This window comes from Coregonus lavaretus (genome assembly GCF_964263955.1).
Source record: "Coregonus lavaretus genome assembly, contig: HAP1_SCAFFOLD_3434, whole genome shotgun sequence".
Classification (NCBI taxonomy): Eukaryota; Metazoa; Chordata; class Actinopteri; order Salmoniformes; family Salmonidae; genus Coregonus; species Coregonus lavaretus.
The window spans coordinates 31,982-54,000 of NW_028159203.1; the positions used below are offsets into that span (position 1 = coordinate 31,982).

General features: G+C 44.3%; 1 protein-coding gene across 1 annotated transcript in view; it reads left to right on the top strand.

The window, feature by feature from the left end:
• LOC311123186 (unconventional myosin-X-like) overlaps window positions 1–22,019 on the top strand; it is a gene marked incomplete at both ends in the record, with an annotated part of 43,897 nt that overhangs the window by 12,730 nt on the left and 9,148 nt on the right. Inside the window, 6 exons of the mRNA XM_084197448.1 lie at window positions 5,814–6,001; window positions 10,150–10,284; window positions 11,170–11,294; window positions 11,507–11,605; window positions 18,535–18,641; window positions 20,533–20,662. Coding sequence (XP_084053574.1) covers window positions 5,814–6,001; window positions 10,150–10,284; window positions 11,170–11,294; window positions 11,507–11,605; window positions 18,535–18,641; window positions 20,533–20,662 — 784 coding nt within the window. The remainder of the gene's footprint in view (window positions 1–5,813; window positions 6,002–10,149; window positions 10,285–11,169; window positions 11,295–11,506; window positions 11,606–18,534; window positions 18,642–20,532; window positions 20,663–22,019) is intronic.

Consider the following 22,019-nt stretch of genomic DNA (forward strand, 5'->3'; position numbering starts at 1 on the left):
CAGACAGATATCATCTATGTAAGACACTGTTATAGACTAACCCTACCAGACAGATATCATCTATATAAGACACTGTTATAGACTAACCCTACCAGACAGATATCATCTATATAAGACACTGTTATAGACTAACCCTACCAGACAGATATCATCTATATAAGACTCTGTTATAGACTAACCCTACCAGACAGATATCATCTATGTAAGACACTGTTATAGACTAACCCTACCAGACAGATATCATCTATATAAGACTCTGTTATAGACTAACCCTACCAGACAGATATCATCTATATAAGACTCTGTTATAGACTAACCCTACCAGACAGATATCATCTATATACGACTCTGTTATAGACTAACCCTACCAGACAGATATCATCTATATAAGACACTGTTATAGACTAGACTAACCCTACCAGACAGATATCATCTATATAAGACACTGTTATAGACTAGACTAACCCTACCAGACAGATATCATCTATATAAAACACTGTTATAGACTAACCCTACCAGACAGATATCATCTATGTAAGACACTGTTATAGACTAACCCTACCAGACAGATATCATCTATATAAGACTCTGTTATAGACTAACCCTACCAGACAGATATCATCTATATAAGACTCTGTTATAGACTAACCCTATCAGACAGATATCATCTACAGTGGGGAAAAAAAGTATTTAGTCCGCCACCAATTGTGCAAGTTCTCCCACTTAAAAAGATGAGAGAGGCCTGTAATTTTCATCATAGGTACACGTCAACTATGACAGACAAATTGAGAAAAGAAATTCCAGAAAATCACATTGTAGGATTTTTTATGAATTTATTTGCAAATTATGGTGGAAAATAAGTATTTGGTCACCTACAAACAAGCAAGATTTCTGGCTCTCACAGACCTGTAACTTCTTCTTTAAGAGGCTCCTCTGTCCTCCACTCGTTACCTGTATTAATGGCACCTGTTTGAACTTGTTATCAGTATAAAAGACACCTGTCCACAACCTCAAACAGTCACACTCCAAACTCCACTATGGCCAAGACCAAAGAGCTGTCAAAGGACACCAGAAACAAAATTATAGACCTGCACCAGGCTGGGAAGACTGAATCTGCAATAGGTAAGCAGCTTGGTTTGAAGAAATCAACTGTGGGAGCAATTATTAGGAAATGGAAGACATACAAGACCACTGATAATCTCCCTCGATCTGGGGCTCCACGCAAGATCTCACCCCGTGGGGTCAAAATGATCACAAGAACGGTGAGCAAAAATCCCAGAACCACACGGTGGGACCTAGTGAATGACCTGCAGAGAGCTGGGACCAAAGTAACAAAGCCTACCATCAGTAACACACTACGCCGCCAGGGACTCAAATCCTGCAGTGGCAGACGTGTCCCCCTGCTTAAGCCAGTACATGTCCAGGCCCGTCTGAAGTTTGCTAGAGTGCATTTGGATGATCCAGAAGAGGATTGGGAGAATGTCATATGGTCAGATGAAACCAAAATTGAACTTTTTGGTAAAAACTCAACTTGTCGTGTTTGGAGGACAAAGAATGCTGAGTTGCATCCAAAGAACACCATACCTACTGTGAAGCATGGGGGTGGAAACATCATGCTTTGGGGCTGTTTTCTGCAAAGGGACCAGGACGACTGATCCATGTAAAGGAAAGAATGAATGGGGCCATGTATCGTGAGATTTTGAGTGAAAACCTCCTTCCATCAGCAAGGGCATTGAAGATGAAACGTGACTGGGTCTTTCAGCATGACAATGATCCCAAACACACCGCCCGGGCAACGAAGGAGTGGATTCGTAAGAAGCATTTCAAGGTCCTGGAGTGGCCTAGCCAGTCTCCAGATCTCAACCCCATAGAAAATCTTTGGAGGGAGTTGAAAGTCCGTGTTGCCCAGCGACAGCCCCAAAACATCACTGCTCTAGAGGAGATCTGCATGGAGGAATGGGCCAAAATACCAGCAACAGTGTGTGAAAACCTTGTGAAGACTTACAGAAAACGTTTGACCTGTGTCATTGCCAACAAAGGGTATATAACAAAGTATTGAGAAACTTTTGTTATTGACCAAATACTTATTTTCCACCATAATTTGGAAATAAATTCATGAAAAATCCTACAATGTGATTTTCTGGAATTGTTTTTCTCATTTTGTCTGTCATAGTTGACGTGTACCTATGATGAAAATTACAGGCCTCTCTCATCTTTTTAAGTGGGAGAACTTGCACAATTGGTGGCTGACTAAATACTTTTTTTCCTCACTGTATATAAGACTCTGTTATAGACTAGACTAACCCTACCAGACAGATATCATCTATATAAGACACTGTTATAGACTAGACTAACCCTACCAGACAGATATCATCTATATAAGACACTGTTATAGACTAACCCTACCAGACAGATATCATCTATATAAGACACTGTTATAGACTAACCCTACCAGACAGATATCATCTATATAAGACTCTGTTATAGACTAGACTAACCCTACCAGACAGATATCATCTATATAAGACTCTGTTATAGACTAACCCTACCAGACAGATATCATCTATATAAGACTCTGTTATAGACTAACCCTACCAGACAGATATCATCTATATAAGACTCTGTTATAGACTAACCCTACCAGACAGATATCATCTATATAAGACACTGTTATAGACTAACCCTACCAGACAGATATCATCTATATAAGACACTGTTATAGACTAACCCTACCAGACAGATATCATCTATATAAGACTCTGTTATAGACTAGACTAACCCTACCAGACAGATATCATCTATATAAGACACTGTTATAGACTAACCCTACCAGACAGATATCATCTATATAAGACACTGTTATAGACTAACCCTACCAGACAGATATCATCTATATAAGACTCTGTTATAGACTAGACTAACCCTACCAGACAGATATCATCTATATAAGACACTGTTATAGACTAACCCTACCAGACAGATATCATCTATATAAGACTCTGTTATAGACTAACCCTACCAGACAGATATCATCTATATAAGACTCTGTTATAGACTAACCCTACCAGACAGATATCATCTATATAAGACTCTGTTATAGACTAACCCTACCAGACAGATATCATCTATATAAGACACTGTTATAGACTAACCCTACCAGACAGATATCATCTATATAAGACTCTGTAATAGACTAGACTAACCCTACCAGACAGATATCATCTATATAAGACACTGTTATAGACTAACCCTACCAGACAGATATCATCTATATAAGACACTGTTATAGACTAACCCTACCAGACAGATATCATCTATATAAGACTCTGTTATAGACTAGACTAACCCTACCAGACAGATATCATCTATATAAGACACTGTTATAGACTAACCCTACCAGACAGATATCATCTATATAAGACTCTGTTATAGACTAGACTAACCCTACCAGACAGATATCATCTATATAAGACACTGTTATAGACTAACCCTACCAGACAGATATCATCTATATAAGACACTGTTATAGACTAACCCTACCAGACAGATATCATCTATATAAGACACTGTTATAGACTAACCCTACCAGACAGATATCATCTATATAAGACACTGTTATAGACTAACCCTACCAGACAGATATCATCTATATAAGACTCTGTTATAGACTAACCCTACCAGACAGATATCATCTATATAAGACTCTGTTATAGACTAACCCTACCAGACAGATATCATCTATATAAGACTCTGTTATAGACTAACCCTACCAGACAGATATCATCTATATAAGACACTGTTATAGACTAACCCTACCAGACAGATATCATCTATGTAAGACACTGTTATAGACTAGACTAACCCTACCAGACAGATATCATCTATATAAGACTCTGTTATAGACTAACCCTACCAGACAGATATCATCTATATAAGACTCTGTTATAGACTAACCCTACCAGACAGATATCATCTATATAAGACTCTGTAATAGACTAGACTAACCCTACCAGACAGATATCATCTATATAAGACTCTGTTATAGACTAACCCTACCAGACAGATATCATCTATATAAGACTCTGTAATAGACTAGACTAACCCTACCAGACAGATATCATCTATATAAGACACTGTTATAGACTAACCCTACCAGACAGATATCATCTATATAAGACACTGTTATAGACTAACCCTACCAGACAGATATCATCTATATAAGACTCTGTTATAGACTAACCCTACCAGACAGATATCATCTATATAAGACACTGTTATAGACTAACCCTACCAGACAGATATCATCTATATAAGACACTGTTATAGACTAGCCCTACCAGACAGATATCATCTATATAAGACACTGTTATAGACTAACCCTACCAGACAGATATCATCTATATAAGACACTGTTATAGACTAACCCTACCAGACAGATATCATCTATATAAGACACTGTTATAGACTAACCCGTGATTCTCAACCTTCTTTGTCACATTTTGCTCTCCCCGAAGTACGCCTTTTGGATAGGCCAGGTACCAGTGATGTAAGTCTTTTGGATAGGCCAGGTACCAGTGATGTAAGTCTTTTGGATAGGCCAGGTACCAGTGATGTAAGTCTTTTGGATAGGCCAGGTACCAGTGATGTAAGTCTTTTGGATAGGCCAGGTACCAGTGATGTAAGTCTTTTGGATAGGCCAGGTACCAGTGATGTAAGTCTTTTGGATAGGCCAGGTACCAGTGATGTAAGTCTTTTGGATAGGCCAGGTACCAGTGATGTAAGTCTTTTGGATAGGCCAGGTACCAGTGATGTAAGTCTTTTGGATAGGCCAGGTACCAGTGATGTAAGTCTTTTGGATAGGCCAGGTACCAGTGATGTAAGTCTTTTGGATAGGCCAGGTACCAGTGATGTAAGTCTTTTGGATAGGCCAGGTACCAGTGATGTAAGTCTTTTGGATAGGCCAGGTACCAGTGATGTAAGTCTTTTGGATAGGCCAGGTACCAGTGATGTAAGACACTGTGTATTCTTTCAAAGAAATGACAGTCTTGCAGTGTTACTTAACCCATTCACGTCCTTGAACTATATTTAGTACAATATCTAAATGCGCCACAGAACAAATTATGTTTGGTGTAAATGCATGAAATGTGGTGTCAACATAGTTAGTACAAGGATCTAGACAGGACACATTGACATGTGGTGTCAACATAGTTAGTACAAGGATCTAGACAGGACACATTGACATGTGGTGTCAACATAGTTAGTACACAGTTCTAGACAGGACACATTGACAGTTCAATGGAATTGTTCTTAGAATAGGATATATGCAAACAGGGTTATTTCCTATCAAGATGGATTGTTTTCTTGCTAAGCTGATCAGATGGTCTCCATGTCTCCATGCCTCTCTCCCCTGTCTCTCTCTCTCCCCTCCTCCTCTCCTCTCTCCCCTCCTCCTCTCCTCTCTCCCCTGTCTCTCTCGCCCCTCCTCCTCTCCTCTCTCCCCTCCTCCTCTCCTCTCTCCCCTCCTCCTCTCCTCTCTCCCCTCCTCCTCTCCTCTCTCCCCTGTCTCTCTCTCTCCCCTCCTCCTCTCCTCTCTCCCCTCCTCCTCTCCTCTCTCCCCTCCTCCTCTCCTCTCTCCCCTGTCTCTCTCTCTCCCCTCCTCCTCTCCTCTCTCCCCTCCTCCTCTCCTCTCTCCCCTCCTCCTCTCCTCTCTCCCCTCCTCCTCTCCTCTCTCCCCTCCTCCTCTCCTCTCTCCCCTCCTCCTCTCCTCTCTCCCCTCCTCCTCTCCTCTCTCCCCTCCTCCTGTCCTCTCTCAGACCAACATAGGGTCTATCCTGGCAGCAGTGAACCCCTATAAGCAGATCCCAGGTCTGTATGACCCAGAAGCAGTAGGCCTGTATAGTAGACACCACCTGGGAGAGCTGCCCCCTCACATCTTCGCTGTGGCCAACGAGTGTTACCGCTGCCTCTGGAAGAGGCACGACAGCCAGTGTGTTCTCATCAGGTCAGTTCACCAGGGGCTTGGGGACCCTCATGGCATTAACTAGTAACTGGTCAGTTCACCAGGGGGCTTGGGGACCCTCATGGCATTAACTAGTAACTGGTCAGTTCACCAAGGGGCTTGGGGACCCTCATGGCATTAACTAGTAACTGGTCAGTTCACCAAGGGGCTTGGGGACCCTCATGGCATTAACTAGTAACTGGTCAGTTCACCAAGGGGCTTGGGGACCCTCATGGCATTAACTAGTAACTACTGTAATCACAAGAGACTCCAACACACACGATTAAACAAGTAGTTTAATACATGGTACATATTGTAATATGTAATTTATACATATTGTCATATGTAATGTACATTTGTAGTTCAGGATTTGGGGCCTCATATTGAAGAGATATGTTATATGATAGCTGACATACATCCACATTTTGTGGAAATCTAAAATTGATTAAATAGTTTTTTCCCTCATCAATCTACAACTAATACCCCATAATGACAAAGCAAAAACAGGTTTTTATAACTTTTTGCAAATAAAATATAAACAACAAACTGAAATATCACATTTACATAAGTATTCAGACCCTTTACTCAGTACTTTGTTGAAGCACCTTTGGCAGCGATTACAGCCTCGAGTCTCCTTGGGTATGACGCTACAAGCTTGGCACACCTGTATTTGGGGAGTTTCTCCCATTCTTCTCTGCAGATCCTCTCAAGATGGATGGGGAGCGTCGCTGCACAGCTATTTTCAGGTCTCTCCAGAGATGTTCGATCGGGTTCAAGTCCAGGCTCTGGCTAGGCCACTCAAGGACATTCAGAGACTTGTCCCGAAGCCACTCCTGCGTTGTCTTGGCTGTGTGCTTAGGGTCGTTGTCCTGTTGGAAGGTGAACCTTCACACCAGTCTGAGGTCCTGAGCGCTCTGGAGTAGGTTTTCATCAAGGATCTCTCTGTACTTTGCTCCGTTCATCTTTCCCTCGATCCTGACTAGTCTCCCAGTCCCTGCCGCTGAAAAACATCCCCACAGCATGATGCTGCCACAACCATGTGCCTTTTATTGAGCAGTTGCTTCCGTCTGGCCACTCTACCATAAAGGCCTGATTGGGAAGATTGGCGGCCAGCTCTAGGAAGAGTCTTGGTGGTTCCAAACTTCTTCCATTTAAGAATGATGGAGGCCACTGTGTTCTTGGGGACCTTCAATGCTGCAGAAATGTTTTGGTACCCTTCCCCAGATCTGTGCCTCGACACAATCCTGTCTCGGAGCTCTACGGACAATTCCTTTGACCTCATGGCTTGGTTCTTGCTCTGACATGCACTGTCAACTGTGGGACCTTGTATAGACAGGTGTGTGCCTTTCCAAATCATGTCCAATCAATTGAATTTACCACAGGTGGACTCCAATCAAGTTGTAGAAACATCTCAAGGATGATCAATGGAAACATGATGCACCTGAGCTCAATTTCGAGTCCCATAGCAAAGGGTCTGAATACTTATGTAGATAAGGTATTTCTGTTTTGTATTTGTAATACATTTGCTAAAATTTCTAAAAACCTGTTTTTGCTTTGTCATTATGGGGTATTGTGTGTAGATTGATGAGGAACAACTTTTAATTAATTAATTTTAGAATAAGGCTGTAATGTAACAAAATGTGGAAAAAGTCAAGGGATATGAATACTTTCTGAATGCACTGTATATGTGCGTCTATCTCTAGTGGAGAGTCAGGAGCAGGGCTGACATATCTGTGTGTCTATCTCTAGTGGAGAGTCAGGAGCAGGGCTGACATATCTGTGTGTCTATCTCTAGTGGAGAGTCAGGAGCATGGCTGACATATCTGTGTTTCTATCTCTAGTGGAGAGTCAGGAGCAGGGCTGACATATCTGTGTGTCTATCTCTAGTGGAGAGTCAGGAGCAGGGCTGACATATCTGTGTGTCTTATCTCTAGTGGAGAGTCAGGAGCAGGGCTGACATATCTGTGCGTCTATCTCTAGTGGAGAGTCAGGAGCAGGGCTGACATATCTGTGTGTCTATCTCTAGTGGAGAGTCAGGAGCAGGGCTGACATATCTGTGTGTCTATCTCTAGTGGAGAGTCAGGAGCAGGGCTGACATATCTGTGTGTCTATCTCTAGTGGAGAGTCAGGAGCAGGGCTGACATATCTGTGTGTCTATCTCTAGTGGAGAGTCAGGAGCAGGGCTGACATATCTGTGTGTCTATCTCTAGTGGAGAGTCAGGAGCAGGGCTGACATATCTGTGTGTCTATCTCTAGTGGAGAGTCAGGAGCAGGGCTGACATATCTGTGTGTCTTATCTCTAGTGGAGAGTCAGGAGCAGGGCTGACATATCTGTGTGTCTATCTCTAGTGGAGAGTCAGGAGCAGGGCTGACATATCTGTGTGTCTGTCTCTAGTGGAGAGTCAGGAGCAGGGCTGACATATCTGTGTGTCTATCTCTAGTGGAGAGTCAGGAGCAGGGCTAACATATCTGTGTGTCTATCTCTAGTGGAGAGTCAGGAGCAGGGCTGACATATATGTGTGTCTATCTCTAGTGGAGAGTCAGGAGCAGGGCTGACATATCTGTGTGTCTATCTCTAGTGGAGAGTCAGGAGCAGGGCTGACAAATCTGTGTGTCTTATCTCTAGTGGAGAGTCAGGAGCAGGGCTGACATATCTGTGTGTCTATCTCCAGCGGCGAGTCAGGAGGAGGGCTGACATATCTGTGCGTCTATCTCTAGTGGAGAGTCAGGAGCAGGGCTGACATATCTGTGTGTCTATCTCTAGTGGAGAGTCAGGAGGAGGGCTGACATATCTGTGTGTCTATCTCTAATGGAGAGTCAGGAGCAGGGCTGACATATCTGTGTGTCTATCTCTAGTGGAGAGTCAGGAGCAGGGCTGACATATCTGTGTGTCTTATCTCTAGTGGAGAGTCAGGAGCAGGGCTGACATATCTGTGTGTCTATCTCTAATGGAGAGTCAGGAGCAGGGCTGACATATATGTGTGTCTATCTCTAGTGGAGAGTCAGGAGCAGGGCTGACATATCTGTGTGTCTTATCTCTAGTGGAGAGTCAGGAGCAGGGCTGACATATCTGTGTGTCTATCTCTAGTGGAGAGTCAGGAGCAGGGCTGACATATCTGTGTGTCTATCTCTAGTGGAGAGTCAGGAGCAGGGCTGACATATCTGTGTGTCTATCTCTAGTGGAGAGTCAGGAGCAGGGCTGACATATCTGTGTGTCTATCTCTAGTGGAGAGTCAGGAGCAGGGCTGACATATCTGTGTGTCTATCTCTAGTGGAGAGTCAGGAGCAGGGCTGACAAATCTGTGTGTCTTATCTCTAGTGGAGAGTCAGGAGCAGGGCTGACATATCTGTGTGTCTTATCTCTAGTGGAGAGTCAGGAGCAGGGCTGACATATCTATTTGTCTATCTCTAGTGGAGAGTCAGGAGCAGGGCTGACATATCTGTGTGTCTATCTCTAGTGGAGAGTCAGGAGCAGGGCTGACATATCTGTGTGTCTATCTCTAGTGGAGAGTCAGGAGCAGGGCTGACATATCTTTGTGTCTATCTCTAGTGGAGAGTCAGGAGCAGGGCTGACATATCTGTGTGTCTTATCTCTAGTGGAGAGTCAGGAGCAGGGCTGACATATCTGTGTGTCTATCTCTAGTGGAGAGTCAGGAGCAGGGCTGACATATCTGTGTGTCTATCTCTAGTGGAGAGTCAGGAGCAGGGCTGACATATCTGTGTGTCTATCTCTAGTGGAGAGTCAGGAGCAGGGCTGACATATCTGTGTGTCTTATCTCTAGTGGAGAGTCAGGAGCAGGGCTGACATATCTGTGTGTCTATCTCTAGTGGAGAGTCAGGAGCAGGGCTGACATATCTGTGTGTCTATCTCTAGTGGAGAGTCAGGAGCAGGGCTGACATATCTGTGTGTCTATCTCTAGTGGAGAGTCAGGAGCAGGGCTGACATATCTGTGTGTCTATCTCTAGTGGAGAGTCAGGAGCAGGGCTGACATATCTGTGTGTCTATCTCTAGTGGAGAGTCAGGAGCAGGGCTGACATATCTGTGTGTCTATCTCTAGTGGAGAGTCAGGAGCAGGGCTGACATATCTGTGTGTCTATCTCTAGTGGAGAGTCAGGAGCAGGGCTGACATATCTGTGTGTCTTATCTCCAGCGGCGAATCAGGAGCAGGGAAGACCGAGAGTACCAAGCTGCTGCTCCAGTTCCTGTCTGTGATGTCACAGAAGTCTGCCTGGACACCCCTCTCTGAGAGGAGCACCCGCGTGGAGCAGGCCATCGTACAGAGCAGGTAACCGATTGATTGATTCTACGGACATCCAGGACCCATACAGGTCTGTCTGATGGCCGGTCTGTCTGTCTGATGGCCGGTCTGTCTGTCTGATGGCCGGTCTGTCTGATGGCCGGTCTGTCTCTTGTTACGTTCCCCAGCAAGAAAACCAAAGATGTCGCTCAAACAGAAGAGGGAACTAACAGGTGGGGTTTTAGAAGGGGTTCAGAAAGACCCCTTAATGGGGGGGTCCACTGGAGGTCGACTAGCAACAACAACTGGGACCTAAAAGACACCCACCATGAGACCCACCATGAGACCCACTAAATTTGACCAAGAACAGCCAAATAAATTAAAAACCCCAAACTGAAAGACAGGAAGTAAACCAACAAGTGGAGCAAAATGAAATCAGATAAAGAAAAGTTTTTCTAGAAATCAAAATGGGGAGAGACAACTAAAGGTGTTAACCTTCCACATCTATCAAGACAACTGGAGCACTAACCAGCACAGGTGTAAAACCAAAGCCTGTAACACTCTCTCCCTCTCCCTCTTCCTCTCTCTCTCTCTCTCGCTCTCTCTCGCTCTCTCTCTCTCTCTCTCTCTCTCTCTCTCTCTCTCTCTCTCTCTCTCTCTCTTTCTCTCCCTCTCTCTCTCTCTCTCTGTATCTCTGTATCTCTGTCTCTCTCTCTCTCTCTCTCTCTCTCTCTCTCTCTCTCTCTCTCTCTCTCTCTCTCTCTCTCTCCTCTCTCTCTCTCTTTCTCTCTCTCTCTCTCTCTCTCTCTCTCTCTCTCCTCTCTCTCTCTCTCTCTCTCTCTCTCTCCTCTCTCTCTCTCTCTCTCTCTCTCTCTCTCTCTCTCTCCCTCTCTCCCTCTCTCCCTCTCTCTCTCTATTTTTCTCTCTCCTCAGCCCCATCATGGAGGCGTTTGGGAATGCCAAGACGGTGTACAACAACAACTCTTCACGCTTTGGGAAGTTCATCCAGCTCCACTTCTCCCAGAGTGGGAACATCCATGGAGGCTGCATCGTAGACTGTATCCCTATAACACTAACTGTGTCTCACACACACAAACACACACACACACATACCTTTTAACACTAACTTGACCTGACTTACTAGTGGGCTCTTAGCACTGCCGTACTTGTGCTGATGTAATGGCCTGCTCTCAGGACCTGTAATGTCTGAATGGCTTTAGAGATGAAATTATCTTTCCTGTCTGTGTTTTCCTTAACTTCACACCTTTAGATTTACTTGAAAAGAACCGTGTAGTGAGACAGAACCCTGGAGAGAGGAACTATCATATCTTCTATGCTCTGCTGGCCGGGACAGACAAGGACCACAGAGGTGAGACTCTTACACTAGAGGACAGTTACAACACACCAGAGATGGCACCACAGGTTCAAAAGTGGTGTAGCAAAATTCGTATGTCTTTTCTGGGGCCTGGAGTTTTTCCTGATCTCATGACCTGGTCGGGTAAAACTCTGGGTCCTATTTGCAGGCTATGACAAAATGTTGTTATCATAGATAGCTTCCCTTTTCATCAGTGCTATGACTATAGGCTGGGGGTTTTCTCGTCGGGTCATTGAATTGGAAACACTCCTGGCCTAAGGTGGATCAAACCCTTTCAAACTACCACAAACCTATTATTATTATTATTATTATTCATTCTGAATCTGATATCAAAAGAGCCAGAGACAACAACTTCCATGGACAACATACTCTGTAGTTTAGTGAACTACTATATCAGGGCTGGACAACATACTCTGTAGTTTAGTGAACTTTTATAGCAGGGCTGGACAACATACTCTGTAGTTTAGTGAACTACTATATCAGGGCTGGACAACATACTCTGTAGTTTAGTGAACTTTTATAGCAGGGCTGGACAACATACTATGTAGTTTAGTGAACTACTATAGCAGGGCTGGACAACATACTCTGTAGTTTAGTGAACTACTATATCAGGGCTGGACAACATACTCTGTAGTTTAGTGAACTTTTATAGCAGGGCTGGACAACATACTCTGTAGTTTAGTGAACTACTATATCAGGGCTGGACAACATACTCTGTAGTTTAGTGAACTACTATAGCAGGGCTGGACAACATACTCTGTAGTTTAGTGAACTACTATAGCAGGGCTGGACAACATACTCTGTAGTTTAGTGAACTACTATAGCAGGGCTGGACAACATACTCTGTAGTTTAGTGAACTACTATAGCAGGGCTGGACAACATACTATGTAGTTTAGTGAACTACTATAGCAGGGCTGGACAACATACTCTGTAGTTTAGTGAACTACTATATCAGGGCTGGACAACATACTCTGTAGTTTAGTGAACTACTATAGCAGGGCTGGACAACATACTCTGTAGTTTAGTGAACTACTATAGCAGGGCTGGACAACATACTCTGTAGTTTAGTGAACTACTATAGCAGGGCTGGACAACATACTCTGTAGTTTAGTGAAATACTATAGCAGGGCTGGACAACATACTCTGTAGTTTAGTGAACTACTATAGCAGGGCTGGACAACATACTCTGTAGTTTAGTGAACTACTATAGCAGGGCTGGACAACATACTCTGTAGTTTAGTGAACTACTATAGCAGGGCTGGACAACATACTCTGTAGTTTAGTGAACTACTATATCAGGGCTGGACAACATACTCTGTAGTTTAGTGAACTTCTATAGCAGGGCTGGACAACATACTCTGTAGTTTAGTGAACTACTATAGCAGGGCTGGACAACATACTCTGTAGTTTAGTGAACTACTATAGCAGGGCTGGACAACATACTCTGTAGTTTAGTGAACTTCTATATCAGGGCTGGACAACATACTCTGTAGTTTAGTGGACTACTATAGCAGGGCTGGACAACATACTCTGTAGTTTAGTGAACTACTATATCAGGGCTGGACAACATACTCTGTAGTTTAGTGAACTACTATAGCAGGGCTGGACAACATACTCTGTAGTTTAGTGAACTACTATAGCAGGGCTGAGTGTTATGTAAAGAATGGTTACAATGTCTTTAAATATTCATTTCACTCTATACACAATGTTAAGAAGTGGACTTTGAAATCAAGTTTGAGTCAAGTTTTATGTAGATAAGTATTTTAATTTAATGTCATAAAACCTATTATTTGTTCATCTGATTACATTGCCCTTCTGTAATTATTAATTCTGTCAGCTTTATGTAAGGCAGGGTTATATATTCACATAAAGTTTATATTATATAAATTCATAGGATTCATACAATACATCATGCTGTAAATCATACATGGTGCGGATCATATATATAAATCTATTCACAAAACCATACAGTACCAGTCACAAGTTTGGACACACCTACTCATTCCAGGGTTTTTCTTTATTTTTACTATTTTCTACATTGTAGAATAATAGTGAACTCATCAAAACTACTCAATAACACACCTGGAATCATGTATTAACCAAAAAAGTGTTAAACAAATCAAAATATATTTTATATTTGAGATTCTTCAAAGTAGCCACCCTTTGCCTTGATGACAGCTTTGCACACTCTTGGCATTCTCTCAACCAGCGTCATGAGGTAGTCACCTGGAATGCATTTCCATTAACAGGTGTGCCTTGTTAAAAGTTAATTTGTGGAATTAATGCATTTGAGCCAATCAGTTGTGTTTTGACAAGGTAAGGGGGGTATACAGAAGATAGCCCTATTTGGTAAAAGACCAAGTCCATATTATGGCAAGAACAGCTCAAATAAGCAAAGAGAAACAACAGTCCATCATTACTTTAAGACATGAAGGTCAGTGAATATGGAAAATTCCAAGAACTTTGAATGTTTCTTCAAGTACAGTCGCAAAAACCATCAAGGCTCTCATGAGGACCACCACTGGAAAGGAAGACCCAGAGTTACCTCTGCTGCAGAGCATAAATTCATTAGAGTTAACTGCACCTCAGATTGCAGCCCAAATAAATGCTTCACAAAGTTCAAGTAACAGACACATCTCAACATCAACTGTTCAGAGGAGACTGCATGAATCAGGCCTTCATGGTCGAATTGCTGCAAAGAAACCACTACTAAAGGACACCAATATTAAGAAGAGACTTGATTGGGCCAAGAAACACGAGCAATGGACATTAGACCGGTGGAAATCTGTCCTTTGGTCTGATGAGTCCAAATTTGAGATTTTTGGTTCCAACCGCCGTGTCTTTGTGAGACGCAGAGTAGGTGAACGAATGATCTCCACATGTGTGGTTCCCACCGTGAAGCATGGAGGAGGAGGTGTGATGGTGCTTTGCTGGTGACACTGTCTGTGATTTATTAAAAATTCAAGGCACACTTAACCAGCATGGCTACCACAGCATTCTGCAGCAATACACCATCCCATCTGGTTTGGGCTTAGTGGGACTATAATTTGTTTTTCAACAGGACAATGACCCAACACACCTCCAGGATGTGTAAGGGCTATTTGACCAAGAAGGAGAGTGATGGAGTGCTGCATCAGATGACCTGGCCTCCACAATCCCCCGACCTCAACCCAATTGAGATGGTTTGGGATGAGTTGGACCGAAGAGTGAAAAGCAGCCAACAAGTGCTCAGCATATGTGGGAACTCCTTCAAGACTGTTGGAAAAGCATTCCTCATGAAGCTGGTTTAGAGAATGTCAAGAGTGTGCAAAGCTGTCATCAAGGCAAAGGGTGGCTACTTTGAATTATTTTTTATTTTATTTGTCATTTAGCAGACGCTCTTATCCAGAGCGACTTACAGGAGCAATTAGGGTTAAGTGCCTTGCTCAAGGGCACATCGACAGATTTTTCACCTAGTCGGCTCGGGGATTAGAACCAGCGACCTTTCGGTTACTGGCACAACGCTCTTAACCACTAAGCTACCTGCCGCCCAATCTCAAATATAACATATATTTTGATTTGTTTAACACTTTTTTGGTTACTACATGATTCCATATGTGTTATTTCCTAGTTTTGATGTCTTCACTATTATTCTACAATGTAGAAAATAGTAAAAATAAAGAAAAACCCTTGAATGAGTAGGTGTGTCCAAACATTTGACAGGTACTGTACATGGTGCGGATCATATACAGTGCCTTCGGAAAGTATTCAGACCCCTTGACTTTTTCCACATTTTGTTACGTTACAGCCTTATTCTGAAATGGATTAAATAAAAATCGTTATCAATTTACACACAATACCCCATAATGACAAAGTGAAAACAGGTTTTAAAAAATGTTTGCAAATGTATTAAAAATAATCAACAGAAATACCTTATTTACATAAGTATTCAGACCCTTTGCTATGAGACTCGAAATTGAGCTCAGGTGCATCCTGTTTCCATTGATCATCCTTGAGATGTTTCTACAACTTGATTGGAGTCCACCTGTGGTAAATTCAATTGTTTGGACATGATTTGGAAAGGCACACACCTGTCTATATAAGGTCCCACATGATTTGGAAAGGCACACACCTGTCTATATAAGGTCCCACAGTTGACAGTGCATGTCAGAGCAAAAACCAAGCCAAGAGGTCGAAGGAATTGTCCGTAGAGCTCCGAGACAGGATTGTGTCGAGGCACAGATCTGGGGAAGGGTACCAAAACATTTCTGCAGCATTGAAGGTCCCCAAGAACACAGTGGCCTCCATCATTCTTAAATGGAAGAAGTTTGGAACCACCAAGACTCTTCCTAGAGCTGGCCGCCCGGCCAAACCGAGCAGTCAGGGGAGAAGGACCTTGGAAATGTCCACTCGCCCAGCGCTCCAGACCCTAGAACTGAACATGAGTAAAACCCTTCGCTTGATACGGTCATCCGTAAGAAAAGTCGACATTAGAATGCAGTTTACTTTAAACCACCTCTGAGCGAATTTATCTAAAGAGCTCTAGTATGCCTAAATATTATTATTATTATTATTATTATTATTATTATTATTATTATTATATTATTATTAAAGTCGTTTTCCAATGCTTTGTCACAATTATATCAGTTCTAGCGCGTTAATATGTTTTATGGAAAACGGGAGTCTCCATAATGACAATCTAAATAGCCTACCTAACTGGTAACAAGTTGTCACAAGGTGCTGCTCTGCCTCCTGGACTCAGCTGCCTCAGCTGCAGCACTCTCTCAACCAGACCCCCTCTGGCCCTCCCCCTCGCCACCATCCACACACAGACCCCACTGGCCCTCCCCCTCGCCACCATCCACTCACAGACCCCCTCTGGCCCTCCCCGTCGCCACCATCCACACAGACCCCCTCTGGCCCTCACCCCCTCGCCACCATCCACACAGACCCCCTCTGGCCCTCCCCCTCGCCACCATCCACACAGACCCCCTCTGGCCCTCCCCCTCGCCACCATCCACACAGACCCCCTCTGGCCCTCCCCCTCGCCACCATCCACACAGACCCCCCCTGGCCCTCCCCCCTCGCCACCATCCACACACAGACCCCCTCTGGCCCTCCCCCTCGCCACCATCCACACAGACCCCCCCTGGCCCTCCCCCCTCGCCACCATCCACACACAGACCCCCTCTGGCCCTCCCCCTCGCCACCATCCACACACAGACCCCCTCTGGCCCTCCCCCTCGCCACCATCCACACACAGACCCCCTCTGGCCCTCCCCCTCGCCACCATCCACTCACAGACCCCCCCTGGCCCTCCCCCTCGCCACCATCCACACACAGACCCCCTCTGGCCCTCCCCCTCGCCACCATCCACACAGACCCCCTCTGGCCCTCCCCCTCGCCACCATCCACACAGACCCCCTCTGGCCCTCCCCCTCGCCACCATCCACACAGACCCCCCCTGGCCCTCCCCCCTCGCCACCATCCACACACAGACCCCCTCTGGCCCTCCCCCTCGCCACCATCCACACAGACCCCCCCTGGCCCTCCCCCCTCGCCACCATCCACACACAGACCCCCTCTGGCCCTCCCCCTCGCCACCATCCACACACAGACCCCCTCTGGCCCTCCCCCTCGCCACCATCCACACACAGACCCCCTCTGGCCCTCCCCCTCGCCACCATCCACTCACAGACCCCCCCTGGCCCTCCCCCTCGCCACCATCCACACACAGACCCCCTCTGGCCCTCCCCCTCGCCACCATCCACACACAGACCCCCTCTGGCCCTCCCCCTCGCCACCATCCACACAGACCCCCTCTGGCCCTCCCCCTCGCCACCATCCACACACAGACCCCCTCTGGCCCTCACCCCCTCGCCATTCACACACTCACTCACTCTCTCACTCACTCATTCAGTAACATCCTGCTCACTGCCTGATAGTCAGCAGCAGCAGGTCACAGTCAAATATATATTTTTCAGTGGTGTAAAGTACTTAAGTAAAAATACTTTGAAGTACTACTTAACTCGTTTTTTGGGGTATCTGTACTTTACTATTTATATTTTTGACAACTTTTACTTTTACTTCACTACATTCCTGAAGAAAATGATGTATGTTTTACTCCATACATTTTCCCTGACACCCAAAAGTACTCGTTACATTTTGAATGCTTAGCAGGACAGGAACATGGTCCAATTCATGCACTTATCAAGAGAACATCCCTGGTCATCCCTACTGCCTCTGATCTGGTGGACTCACTAAACACACATACTTTGTTTGTAAATGTGTCTAAGTGTTGGAGTGTACCCCTGGCTGTCCGTACATTTTAAAAACAAGAAAATGGTGCCATCTGGTGCTTGATATAAGGAAGTTGAAATTATTTATACTCTTATTTTTGATCCTTAAGTATATTTTAAACCAAATACTTTTATACTTTTACTCAAGTAGTATTTTACTGGTTGACTTCCACTTTAACTTGAGTCATTTTCTATTAAAGTATCTTTACTTTACTCAAGTATGAAAAACTGTCGTATTAAGTACATTTTCCCTCAATATAGTAGTTATCAGCAGAGTCAGAGATAGTTATCAGCAGAGTCAGAGATAGTTATAGTAGGAAAGGACGAGTGCAGTTGTTCTTTTTTGGGGATTTATTTAAGACTCTTTGAAGAGGTGGGGTTTCATACGTTTTCTTAACATGGGCAGGCACTCCACCGTCCTGACGTTAGGGGGAAGCTTGTTCCACCATTGGGGTGCCAGGACAGAGAAGAGCTTTGACTGGGCTTCGTTTACACAGGCAGTCTGATTCTGGGCAAAAATATCAGAATTGGGCTACCTGTGAAAACGCAGTCTTTTGTGTCTCTAGAAAAGGTAAATTTCCTGAAGAGAATGTGAGCGCTTGCTTCAGCTGTCTAAAGTTATTTTCTGTCTCTCTGTGTTCCAGAGCTGTACTTCCTGTCTGAGGGCCCGGAGTCGTACCGCTACCTGAGTCAGTCTGGCTGTGTGAAGGACAGGGGTCTAGACGACCTGCAGCTCTACGACAGTTTTATGGTGAGGCTGACTGGTCTATATGTTATAGCTCTATATGTTATACAGTAGTGCCTTGCAAAGGTATTCATCCCCCTTGGCGTTTTTCCTATTTTGTTGCATTACAACTTGTAATCTAAATGGATTTTTATTTGGATTTCATATAATGGACATACACAAAATAGTCCAAATTGGTGAAGTGAAATGAATAAAATGTGGTGTGTGCATATGTATTCACCCCCTTTGCTATGAAGCCACTAAATAAGATCTGGTGCAACCAATTACCTTCAGAAGTCACATAATTAGTTAAATACTTGAGCAAGGCACTTAACCCTAATTGCTCCTGTAAGTCGCTCTGGATAAGAGCGTCTGCTAAATGACTAAAATGTAAAATGTAAAATGTAAATAAAGTCCACAACAAACCTGCCAAGAGAGGGCCGCCCACCAAAACTCACTGTCCATAGGACCACTTTAAGCCGTACACTCCACAGAGCTGGGCTTTACGGAAGAGTGGCCAAAAAAAACAACATTGGTGTTCGCCAAAGGCATGTGGGAGACTCCCCAAACATATGGAAGAAGGTACTCTGGTCAGATGAGACTAAAATGGAGCTTTTTGGCCATCAAGGAAAAAGCTATGTCTGGCGCAAACCCAACACCTCTCATCACCCCGAGAACACCATCCCCACAGTGAAGCATGGTGGTGGCAGCATCATGCTGTGGGGATGTTTTTCATCGGCAGGGACTGGGAAACTGGTCAGAATTGAAGGAATGATGGATGGCGCTAAATATAGGGAAATTCTTGAGGGAAACCTGTTTCAGTCTTCCAGAGATTTGAGACTGGGACGGAGGTTCACCTTCCAGCAGGACAATGACCCTAAGCATACTGCTAAAGTAACACTCGAGTGGTTTAAGGGGAAACATTTAAATGTCTTGGAATGGCCTAGTCAAAGCCCAGACCTCAATCCAATTGAGAATCTGTGGTATGACTTAAAGATTGCTGTACACCAGCGGAACCCATCCAACTTGAAGGAGCTGGAGCAGTTTTGCCTTGAAGAATGGGCAAAAATCCCAGTGGCTAGATGTGCCAAGTTTATAGAGACATACCCCAAGAGACTTGCAGCTGTAATTGCTGCAGAAGGTGGCTCTACATAGTATTGACTTTGGGGGGGGGGGGGGGGGGGGGGTGAATAGTTATGCACGCTCAAGTTCTCTGTTTCTTTGTCTTATTTCTTGTTTGTTTCACAAGAAAAAATATTTTGCATCTTCAAAAGTGGTAGGCATGTTGTGTAAATCAAATGATACAACCCCCCCCCCAGAAAATCAATTTTAATTCCAGGTTGTAAGGCAACAAAATAGGAAAAATGCCAAGGGGGGGTGAATACTTTCGCAAGCCACTGTATAGTTATAGCTCTATACCTTATAGTGTTATAGAGTCAGTGTGAAGAACAGGAGTCTAGACCACCTGAGCCGATATGATAGTGTTAAGGTGAGACTGACTGGTCTAATTGGTCGCGTCTACATGCTGTACCTTACCATGCTGCCACCAGAGGGCGCCATAACAATTATAAAAACTACAGGCCCAGTACAAGACCTGCAGACCCAGCCTTTATATATACGGTCTATGAGCAAACATGTAAACATTCTGTATTCAACAGGAGGAGTGTTGATCTGGGATCAGGATCCTCCTGTCCATGTAGTCTTATACATTATGATCTAGGATCAGGTCCCTTCCTGTCCATGTAGTCTTATACATTATGATCTAGGATCAGGTCCCTTCCTGTCCATGTAGTCTTATACATTATGATCTAAAAGGCTAAACTGATCCTAGTTCAGCACTCCTGCAGCTTGAGGATGTATTTGATCCTGTCTGTGTTCAGTAGGTCTCTCATCCAGTCTCTGTCTCTGCTGCCACCAGGAGGCTTTAAAGGTGATGGAGTTCAGCGAGGAGGAGATACGGGACGTCTTCAAGCTGCTGTCTGCTGTTCTCCTGATGGGGAACATAGAGTTCATGACGGCTGGAGGAGCACAGATCACCTCTAAAGGAGGTGAGAGGAGAGCCTCTTCTGCGTGTTCTCTGGTTCTGCCATCCTCCCTGTCACCCCTCTCCTCACCCTCCTCCCTCGCCCTGGCCCTCCCGAGGAAGCTTTGCTTCAGGAAAGGGAGAACACTGAACAAGCAGCAACATGCGCTAGAATTCCTTTGTTACCTGGATCTCATTTCCAGAGCACCAGGAACAAATCCACACATCATAATGTGTTAATACTAATTGTAATTATTTTGCACTATAGCCTATTTTATTGCCTTACTTCCATAACTTGCTACATTTGCACACACTGTATATATATTTTCTGTTGTATTTTTGACTTTGTTTTGTTTACCCCATATGTAACTCTGTGTTGTTGTTTTTATCGCACTGCTTTGCTTTATCTTGGCCAGGTCGCAGTTGTAAATGAGAACTTGTTCTCAACTGGCTTACCTGGTTAAATAAAGGTGAAATAAATAAAATAAAAAATCTAGTAACAGCGTGTAACAGCGTGTGGCATTAATACCAGGAATAAGAAGAAACCTCAACACCTTATTTCACACAGCTATCAGCTCCTCCACGTTACTTAATGATTCTGACCAAACCAGTCGACTGTGTTAGTCCAGTAAAACTGTTTTATCTACTGTCCCTCTCTATTGGTCAGTAACATCTGTCCCTCTCTCTCTATTGGTCAGTAACATCTGTCCCTCTCTCTCTATTGGTCAGTAACATCTGTCCCTCTCTCTCTATTGGTCAGTAACATCTGTCCCTCTCTCTATTGGTCAGTAACATCTGTCCCTCTCTCTATTGGTCAGTAACATCTGTCCCTCTCTCTCTATTGGTCAGTAACATCTGTCCCTCTCTCTCTATTGGTCAGTAACATCTGTCCCTCTCTCTCTATTGGTCAGTAACATCTGTCCCTCTCTCTATTGGTCAGTAACATCTGTCCCTCTCTCTATTGGTCAGTAACATCTGTCCCTCTCTCTATTGGTCAGTAACATCTGTCCCTCTCTCTCTAGTGGTCAGTAACATCTGTCCCTCTCTCTATTGGTCAGTAACATCTGTCCCTCTCTCTCTAGTGGTCAGTAACATCTGTCCCTCTCTCTATTGGTCAGTAACATCTGTCCCTCTCTCTATTGGTCAGTAACATCTGTCCCTCTCTCTATTGGTCAGTAACATCTGTCCCTCTCTCTCTAGTGGTCAGTAACATCTGTCCCTCTCTCTATTGGTCAGTAACATCTGTCCCTCTCTCTATTGGTCAGTAACATCTGTCCCTCTCTCTAGTGGTCAGTAACATCTGTCCCTCTCTCTATTGGTCAGTAACATCTGTCCCTCTCTCTCTATTGGTCAGTAACATCTGTCTCTCTCTCTATTGGTCA